We start from the raw sequence: 9,958 nt of genomic DNA, 5'->3' as shown, positions 1-9,958 counted from the left end.
GGCTGATACTGGGGTTGTGTTGCCCTAATTTTTGGGGTGAATAAATCCCATTTAGGTGCCTGCGTGTGGCTTTTCTGAGGTCTGACTTTGGGGTTGTGCTGCCCCTATTTTTGGGGCGGATAAACCCAATTCTGCTGCTTGGCTTCTCTGAGGGATGGTAGACGGGTTGTGCTGCCCTGGTTTTCGGGTGCAAAATGCCCAATTTAGGTGCGTTGATGTGGCTTCTCTGAGGGCTGCTACTGAGGTTGTGCTGCTTTCTTTTTTTTGGGGCCAAACCGCTGTGTTTAGGTGTTTTTTTTTCCGCCCGCCAGCCCCGACAGGAGCCTTAATCCCCCAGCGGGGAGGGGGATTAAGGGGGGGCCGTGGCTGAAATCGCCCGAATTGGGGCAAAGGCCGGCGCTCGGTGACCATCGGCGTGGCTTTATTGGGGTGAAATAAATAGGATTTGGGTAAAGGGGGGGCCGTGGGGCCGCGGGGGGGGTCCTGCGCCCCCTCCCCGGTGCCCGTCCTCGTCCCTCAGGCGCCGTCCTTGGTCACGGTGGCGCCCAGGGGGATGGTGACGTCCTCGTCCTTCAGGTGGCCCCCGCTGTGGGGTGGGGGGACAGGGGGGTCAGGAGTGAATCCCCAAAACCCTCAGTTTTCGCCCCAAAAATTTCAGTCCTCCCCACCCCAAAACCTTCAGTCCTGGCCCTAAAAGCTTCAGTCCTTCCAACCCCCAAATCTTTGGTCCTCAACCCAAAACCTTCCCACCCCAAGACCTTCCATTCTCACCCCAAAACTTGCTCTCCTTCCCACCCTAAAACCACCTGATCTCAGCCCAAAAACCTTAGTGTTTCCCACCCCAAAATCTTCGTCCTACCCCCAATACCTTCAATCTTCACCCTAAAACCTTTCACCTTTCCCACCCCCAAAGTCTTCAGTCCTCACCCCAAAACCTTCCACCCTTCTCTCCCCCAAACCCTTCAATCTTCACCCCAAAACCTTCCTCTTTTCCCTCCCCAAATCCAGCCCTTCTCACCCCAAAACCTTCCACATTTCCCACCCCCAAACCCTTCAGTCCTCACCCCAAAACTTTCCACTCTTCCCACCCCAAATCCAGCCCTTCTCACCCCAAAACCTCCCAAGAAGGCAATCTCACCGCAAAACACCCGTTTCCCCCCTTCCCATCTACCGCGAAGGAACCGGGGACAAACTGGGGAGGGGGACGGGGATGGGGACCCCGGGGGGGACCCCAGGGGGGACAGGGACCCCGAAGGGACCCCAAGGGGGGATGGGGACTCAGAGGGACCCCTCACCGTCTCTCGACGTCCTCGATGGTCTCGGGCAGGGGCATGTTGCGGGTCTCGGGCAGGAAGCAGGTGGCGATGGCCGAGACGACGGGGGCGGCCCCGTAGATGACGAGGGGCAGCACCGGGGTGACGTCGGCCGCCATGCGCACCAGGGGGGCCACCATGCCCCCCACGCGGGCCATGGTGCCCCCCAGGCCCATCCCCGTCTGCCTGCGCCGGGAGGAGGGAGAGGGTGGGCGGGCGGGCGGACGGACGGACGGACGGAGGGTTTGGTGGTGGGTGGACGGACGGGTTGAGGAACGGACAGACGGATGGATGGGTTGAGGGATGGGCGGAGAGGTGGTTGGATGGACAGACGGATGGACAGACAGATGGAGAGGTGGTTGGGGGATGGTTGGATGGATAGATGAAGGGCGCGATGACGGTTGGATGGATGGACGGACAGCTGGATGGGTTGAAGGATGAGTGGAGAGGTGCTTGGATGGACAGACGGATGGACGGACGGAGGGTTTGATGACGGATAGACGGATGGGTGGAGGGATGGTGGAGAGGTGGTTGGACGGACAGACGGATGGACAGATGGGTGGAGAGGTGGTTGGGTGGACGGATGGGCGGACGGATGGAGGGTTTGATGGTGGTTGGACGGACAGATGGACGGGTTGAGAGGTGGTTGGATGGTCGGGTGGATAGATGGATGGATGGATGGATGGAGAGGTGGTTGGATGGACAGACGGGTGGATGAATGGGTTGAGGGATGGGTGGAGAGGTTGTTGGATGGACAGACGGACAGACACATGGGTGGAGAGGTTGTTGGATGGACAGACGGATGGACAGAGGGTTTGATGCTGGTTGGATGGGTGGATGGATGTGTTGAGGGGTGGATGGAGAGGTGGTTGGATGGACAGACGGATGGACAGACAGAGGGTTTGATGGTGGACACAGAGAAGTTCGGATGGATTCGTTGACTGATGGATGGCTGCGCTGGGACGCAGGACGGACAGATGGACGCAGGGATGGGTGGGGTGGGCGGGTGGGTGGGGGTCTTAGCAGCTGGGTGCTGAGGCAGCCCCGCGGGGGGCTGCTGCCCACCTGATGACGGTCGGGAAGAGCTCCCCAGAGAAGATGTAGGCGCAGTTGAAGGAGGCGGCCAAGGCGCCCTTGCCGACCACCGCAAAGGCCATGCGCAGCGTCTGCAGCTCTGGGGACAGCCACGGGGGGGGGGGGGGGTCACCGCCCCCAGGCCCCCAGCTGGGGCTTCCCACCTCTATCTCCAGCCCCTTGAGTCCCTGGCCTCCATCCCTCTCTCCAGCCTCTGTCCCTCCAACTTTTCTCTCCACCCCTCTAACCATTCTTCCTCCATCTTCCATCTCTCCATTCCACCGCCCTCCCTCCCCTCACCCTCCACCACCTTGCCCTTTATCCCCTCCCTTTTCCTCCCCTCCCCTTCCCTCCCACCGCCCTCCACCCCCTCGCCCTCCATCCCCTCACCCTCCACCCCCTCACCCTCCACCCCCTCGCCCTCCATCCGTCTCTCCATCCCTCCCCTTGTCCATCCGTCCGTCCGTCCCGGCGCCCACCCGTCGGAACGATGATGTTGGCGAGGATGCAGACCCCCGCGAGCCCCAAGGAGGCACCCTGGGCCACCCGACGCCCGGCACCGCTGATGGCCAGGACAGAGGCCAGCTTGGCTGGGATGTCCACGGCCCCAAAAACCAGCTGGCTCAGGTAGATGTCCACCCCGAAGCCCTGCAGGTCCATGGCCAGCCCATAGTAAGCGAAGCTGGTAGAAAACCTGCCCAAAAACCCAATGTTTCAACTCAAAACCCACCAAGCATGTCCAAGTGCCCAGAAGGCGGGCTTTGGCCTTCAAAGGTGGCTTTGGCCTCAAAAGTTGGGTATCGTTCCCCTAAAAAGGCGTTATGTCGACAAAAAGACATGGTTTAGACACTCAAATTGGGTTTTGAGCGCCAAAAGGTGGCTTTTGGCTTCCAGAAATGGTGGGTTTTAAATCCCAAGTTGGGTTTTAAGGTCTAAAAGGTGGCTTCTGTCCCCAAAAAGGTGTTTTAGGCCCCCAAAAGTTGGGTTTGGAGTCCCAAAAGTTGAGTTTTGAGCCCCAAAGTTCAGGTGCTGAGCCCTAAAGATTGGGTTTTGAGCACCGAAGAATGGGCATGGAGTCCCAAAAATGGTTTTGGAGCCTTAAAGGTTGGGTTTTGAACCCAGAAGAATGGGTTTTGACCCCCCAAAGGTGGTTTTTTGAGCCCCGAAGGATGTTTTTTTATCCCAAAAGGTGTTTTTGGGGCCTGAGGTGACCGCACTTACCAGACGAAGGAGACGCCGCAAGAGACCGTCCTCATCCCGGGGGTACGGACCAGGGCGGCCAGGGCCCCCCCCGGCATTGGGGGCTCCCGGCGCACCAGCGCCCGCAGCGCCTGTGGGAGAGGGATCAAGGGATCAGGAGGGATCCGGAGGGATACAAGGGATCTAGGGGGGATGTATTGGGGGATACAAGGGGTCTAGGGGAGGTCTGGGCTATCTCATGAGATGTAGTGGGCAGAGAAAGGAGCTGGGGGGGATCCAGGAGGATCTAGAGGGGCATCAGAGAGATCTAGAAGGGATCTGGGGGGATCTAGGAGGGACACAAGGCATCGGGGAGGAGGAATCCAGGCAGGCAATCTGAAGAGATCTAGGAGGGAAGCAGGGGACCTGGGTGGAATCCAGGAGATCTGGGGGGATCCAAGAGATCTGGAGGGATCCAGGTGATCAGGGGGCAACTAAGGGAGATCTAAGTGTGTGTGTGGGGGAGGCAGTGGTATTTAGAAGGGATAGAGGGGGTCTGGGAATGGGTTTAGGGTGGGTAGAGGGGAAATGGGGGCTCTAGGGGAGAATGAGGGGAGCCTGGGTGGATCTGGGAGGCATTTAACGGGATCTGGAAGGTTTGGGGGGGACATCACCTCCTCGCTGAGCTTATCGCCCTCCTCCTTCCTCCCGTTGACGCGGGCGACTTTGCGGAGCCCCTTCAGGGCCAGGTCGGGTCGCCCCGAAATCACCTGCCAGCGGGCTGACTCCACGAACAGCCTGGGAAGGAGGGGGGGGCGAGGGGTGAGACGGGGACCCCCACATCGTGCCCCAACACCTCCTCCCAGCCTCCCCTCCGCGCCCCCGTACCAGGAGTAGAGGAAGAAGAAGAAGAAGGGGAGGGAGACGACGAGCTGGAGCCAGCGCCAGTGGGGGAGGCTGAAGGCTGCGCCCGCCAGCACGAACTGGCCCAGGGTGTAGCAGTAGCCATTGATGGTGCCCACCACAGCACGTGCCTCCGTCGGGATCCACTCCATGCCTGGGGGTCACTGTCAGCATCTGGGCGCGCGGGTCCCTCCCATTGGTCAGCGGTGGTGGGACCGAACCCAGGCACCAGGAGCCCTCCCACGGGTCAATGGTGGTGGGGTTGGAAGCGGACACCAAGGTCTGTCCCATGGGTCAATGGTGGTGGGACCCAACCCGACCAACAACGTCCCTCCCATTGGTCAGTGGTGGTGGGACCCAACCCAGACACCAGAATCCATCCCAAGGGTCAATGGTAGTAGGGTTGGAAGCAGACACCAAGGTCTGTCCCATGGGTGTTGGGCTTGGAGCTGGGTTTGTGGGGCCCTCCGTGGGTCAGTGGTGGTGGAACCCAATGCAGACGCCAGGGTCCTTCCAATGGTCAATGGTAGTAGGGCTGGAACTGGACACCAAGGTCCTTCCCATGGGTCAGTGGTGGTGGGACCCAACCTGGACACCAGAATCCATCCCAAGGGTCAATGGTAGTAGGGTTGGAAGTGGACACCAAGGTCTCTCCCATGGGTCAACAGTGGTGGGACCAAACCCAGATACCAGGGTCCCTCCCATGGGTCAATGGCGGTGGGGCCCAACCCACACCAGGCTCCCTCCCATGGGTGGCGGGACCCAACCCACACCAGGGTCCCCAGCTCACAGAGAGAAGCGGAGTTGAGGGACACGCCGGCCATGGCCAGGCCCCCCAGGAAGCGGCAGAGGCAGTAGATGACGAACGTGGGGGCAGCCGCAGTGCTGGCCCCCGCCACCCCCAGCTGCAGGTAGCACCAGGTGAGCAGCGCCCGGCGACCGAATCTGCTGGGACATGGCGCTGGGGGAACTGGGAGCACTGGGATGGGGCGTACAGGAGGCTGGGATGCTGATATGGGACACTGGGCACTGGGATTATGGTGCTTTGGGATGGGGACAAAGGGCACTGGGGATACTGGGATGGGGACATGGGGCACTGGGATGGAGACAAGGGTCACTGGGATGGGGACATGGGGTACTGGAAGCACTGGGACAGGGACTTAGGGCACTGGGAAGACTGGAATAGGGAATATGGACACGGGATACTGGGATGAGAAACAGGGGGACACTGGGGGACAGAAGGAAGGAAGGCTGTCCCTGCGCATGCCCGTCCACCCTCCCCACTCCCAATTCCTCCCAGTTCCTCCCAGTGCAGCAGCAGGCCAGCCACATACTTGTCGGAGAGGACCCCGAAGAGGCCGGAGCCCAGGAGGATCCCGGCCATGTAGATGGACTGGGCCACCTGCCGCAGCCTCTTGGACTCGCACACCAGGTCCCACTGCCACCGGGGGGGAAGGACACGGGGAAGGGGTCAAAGGACATCTGTGACCCCCCCCACCCCCCAGTGGCCACCGTCCGCCCCTCACCTCGGTGATGATGGTGTGGGCGAAGACGCCGTCACGATAGGTCCACCCATCATGGCACGGCTCGGTGGCCGCCCCGTTGGCTGTGCCATTGGCCGTGCCGTTGGCCTCCAAGAGGTGCCACTGGGGCTCCACGTACCGGCGGCAGCGCTGGGGGCGGTGGTGGTCATCGGAGGGGATTGTGACAAAGAGGGGGACGTCCCCAACGCTGTCGTTGGCCACTTGCCGGGGCCGGCAGTGGTGCTCGGGGACGCCGGCAGTGAAGTTCTGCAGAAGGTTGTGGCTGGCCAGCATGAGCAGAGGCAGGGCCAGCGCGGCCACGTAGGTCACCTGGAAGCGTCCCATCCCGCCCAGGTGGGCCAGCAGCTCCACGAAGGTCATGGCGGGATGAGGGATGGAGCTGGGGGGCGTCCCCGGACCGGCTGGGGGTGGGAGGAGGCGAAAGGGTTGGAGGAAGGATGAAGAACATCTGAGGAACAGGCAAGGGGTTGCACGGAGGAAGGGGCGAAGGACAGGATGAGGGATAGAGGAGGCCATCCAAAGGGTGGTTTGGAGGAAGGGGTGAAGGCTGGATTGAAGGCTGGACCAAGGGATGGAGGAGGGACACCAATGGGTGGTGTGGATGGTCACATCATAGATGGAGCTAAGGATGGGCCAAGGAATATCCAAGAGATGGTTTGGAGGAAGGGGCGAGGGACAGGTTGAAGACAGGACCAGGAGAAGGTGGAGGGGTGGTGAGGATGAAGGTCCAAAGGGCTGAAGGACAGCAGAGGACCAAAATGGGCCAAGGGGTGGACAGAAGGGTGGGCCAAGGTACGGACAGAAGGGTGCGCCAAGGGACAGCCCAACGGAAAGCCCAATGGAGGGACACGGGACAGGCAGAGGGATGGACCGAGGGGTGGTTGAGAAGATCAGGGGGAGAGACCAAGGGAGGATCATCTGCTGATTGGTCCATTGATCTACCAATCCATCCATCTATTGATCCGTCCATCTATTGATCAGTCTATTGCTTATCGATCTCTCTACTGGTCTACCAGTTGACCTGTCCATCTGGCAGCTGATCAGTCTGGTGATCTATCAGGCTCTCTGGTAATCAGTCTATCAATTGATCTATCAGTCTATCAGTTGCTCTATTGATCAATCAATATCAATTGATCAATCTATCAGTGTATCAATCTGTCAATCACAACCAACCGGTGTCATTGTTTATCTCTCAAGCTCTATTGATCTATCAAGGTGTCTGTTGATCAGTCACTCTGTCAATTCATCAATCTATTGATCTATCAATCTGTTAATTCATCAATCTAACAATCTGATCAATTGATCTGCCCACTAATCTGCCAGCCTATTGATCACTGACTATTTATTTCTCACTCTCGGCTCTGCTCCTTGCTGCTCTCCCTCCTCCTCCTCCCTCCCTTCCATGTTATCGATCAGTCACTCAATTAATCGATCAATTTTATCACCCACCTGTCCTACCAGTGGCTCTGGCCCTCCAATGATGGCTCCCAATTGATTGATCGATTGATAGCTGGCTGCTGTTTCGCCCTCCTCCTTCTCTCTGCTGTTCCCTCGGTCTCTGGCTCGATCCGCCACCCACTGTCCCTCCGTCCGTCCCTCCGTCCCTCCCTCTGTCCGTCCCTCCCGCCCTCTGCCACTCCCATTCTCTTCCCCTGGCCTTCCTTCATCCCTCTGTCAATCAATCAATTGATTAATCAATGGCTTTAGCACCCGACCATGCCACCCATCGTCCCTCCAGCGGCTGTGTCCACCTGTCCCTCTGCCCATAGCTCATATCGACTCCTTATTCTGTCAAGTGATTGATCTATCTGCTGATCAGTCAATCTATTGGGCTGCATAGGTCCATTGATCGACCTGTTGATCTCCCCTTGTCTCTATTAATCAATCTGTTGGACTCCCTGTTGATCAGTCTCACTTTCTCTCGCTATTGATCTTTATATTTCTATTATCTATAATTTATCAAACATCAATTGGTCCATAATCTCCCTCTTTATTGATCAGTCTATCAGTATTTATGTTTCCATTGATCAACCCATTAGTCTATTGATCAATTTATTGATCTATAATTGATCTATTTGTCAATTAATTGAGATTTAATCCTTCTATTGTTCTGTCTGTCCTTCTCTGTAGATCTCTATCGATTGATCTACCCACCCATAATAAATCAATCAATGCATTGGGCTATAAAGTCTCATTCTATTGACAACTCTATTGGTCTCTATATTGCTATCGGTCAATCTTTTGAGCTATAATCTAGCTATTGATCAATCTATTGATCTCTCTATTGATCAAACTCTTGGCCTATAATCTCTCTATTGACCAATAGATTGACCTTAATTTCTATTTTGTCTCTCTATTGGTCAATCTATTGATCTCTCTTGATCAATCTGTTGAATGTAATCTGTCTATTGATCAATTTATAATCTTAATCTTTCCATCACTCACTCTATTGACCTATAATCTTCCTGTGGATCAGCCTCTCGGTGTCTCTCTCCCTACTCATCAGTCCTGTGGGCTTTCATCTCTCTCAACGAGTCCATTGGTCTCTCCATCCCAATCAACGTATTGATCTCTATCGACCCACTCACCTCTCTGTCACTCCAACTCCCTCCTGACCTCTTCCAGCACCGAACCCTGCTCCCAGATCCGTCCGCCAGCGGCTACGACCCCTTGGCCCTGTGGCTGCCCATGACCACATCCCCGTCCCTTTCCCCGATTCTATTTAAAGCCACCCCGGCCCCGGTTAACGTTTGACTTCCTCGGGGCCACATCCTGCTATGGGTCAGCAGAGCTGTTCATCAGGCGGAAACGCTGGCGCCAGTCGTGCCGATCCCTGTCTGGGGATGCCCATTGTCTCCCCGGGGACCTCCATCCTCTCCATCCTCTTCCTCACCAAGGAAGCCCCCAGCCCCAGCAGAGAGGGACCCCCTCAGTTCCTCCCCAGGCTTATTTTTGCCATCAATGGTGGTTGATTTGCCCTGGCAATTGGGGCAAAGTCCTGGGGTCTCTGAACCGGATCCGTGGGGGGGGCCTCTTGGACCCCGGGGCAGGAGGGCAGCGGGAGGCAGCGAAGTGTGGCCGGGATGTGGGGAAGTGACTGGAGGCCAGGGGGACCTGGCGGGGACGGGTCCGAGGGAGGGTACAGGGGAGGCAGGAGGCCCACATCCTCAGCACCTGGAGCAGAGGGTGCCTTGGGTTCTGGGAAAGTGGGTGCCTGGGTCATGGGGACACCTGGTTGCAAGGGGACACCATGGTTCTTGGGGACACCATGGTCCTTGGGGACAGCTGGGATTCTGGGGACACCCAGATCCTTAGGACAGATGGGTTCTTGGGGGACACCGTGGCCCTTGGGGACAGCTGGGTTTCTTGGTGACAGCTGGATTTTTGGGGACACCCTTGTTCTTGGGGACACCGTTGTGCTTGGGAAAGCTAGGTTCCTGGGGACAGAGGGGTTTTTGGGGACACCCAAAATTTTGGGGCCATCCTGGTCCTTGGGGACAGCTGGGTTCTTGGGAACACATGAGTTCTTGGGGACAGAAGGATTCTTGGGGACACCCAGGTCCTTGGGGACACCCAGGTCCTTGGGGACCTCTGGGTCCTTGGGGACACCCAGAGCTCTGGGGACCACCCAGGACCTTTGGGACACCCAGGTCCATGGGGACACTTTGGTCCTTGGGACATCTGGATCCCTGGGGACACCCTGGTCCTTGGGGACACCCCAGTCCTTGGGGACACCCCGGTCCTTGGGACAGCTGGGTCCTCCTGCACCCATCTGTGTTCCTCAGCCTCTCTTGAGGCTCCGGCCAGAGGGGAGGAGGGGATGGGGACAGGGATGCGATGCTGAGGCTGCGGGACCCAGCTGGGACCCGTGTTTGCCTTCGGGGCGGGACGGCCAGGCCGGGCAGGACCCCCGCGGCCGTGGGAAAACAACCCCCCCTCCGTCCC

At 58.2% G+C, this 9,958-nt stretch overlaps 1 protein-coding gene across 17 annotated transcripts; it reads right to left on the bottom strand.

Moving 5' to 3' along the window:
* Window positions 1-404: 404 nt before the first annotated feature.
* On the bottom strand, window positions 405-8,722 carry LOC310888562 (solute carrier family 22 member 6-like). Of its 17 annotated transcripts, none has more exons than XM_083815359.1 (11): window positions 8,602-8,722; window positions 5,996-6,414; window positions 5,804-5,907; window positions 5,260-5,414; window positions 4,455-4,623; window positions 4,241-4,364; window positions 3,609-3,718; window positions 2,867-3,081; window positions 2,379-2,487; window positions 1,296-1,499; window positions 405-586 (listed from the first exon to the last, which is right to left on the bottom strand). In XM_083815359.1, exons 2-11 carry the CDS (start codon window positions 6,371-6,373, stop codon window positions 517-519), a joined length of 1,638 nt encoding a protein of 545 aa, XP_083671485.1. In that variant the 5' UTR covers window positions 6,374-6,414; window positions 8,602-8,722; the 3' UTR covers window positions 405-516. The 17 variants fall into 17 exon arrangements, 10 of the variants coding, with proteins under 10 accessions (XP_083671485.1, XP_083671479.1, XP_083671477.1 ...); XM_083815353.1 differs by having other exon boundaries at window positions 1,296-1,495; window positions 5,260-5,448; window positions 8,602-8,715; XM_083815351.1 differs by having other exon boundaries at window positions 1,296-1,495; window positions 8,602-8,715.
* Window positions 8,723-9,958: the final 1,236 nt, after the last annotated feature.

This window comes from Anser anser (assembly GCF_964211835.1).
Source record: "Anser anser genome assembly, chromosome: 39".
Lineage (NCBI taxonomy): Eukaryota > Metazoa > Chordata > Aves > Anseriformes > Anatidae > Anser > Anser anser.
Note: the sequence above shows the minus strand (reverse complement) of the source record. Positions and strands in the feature narration are given on the sequence as shown.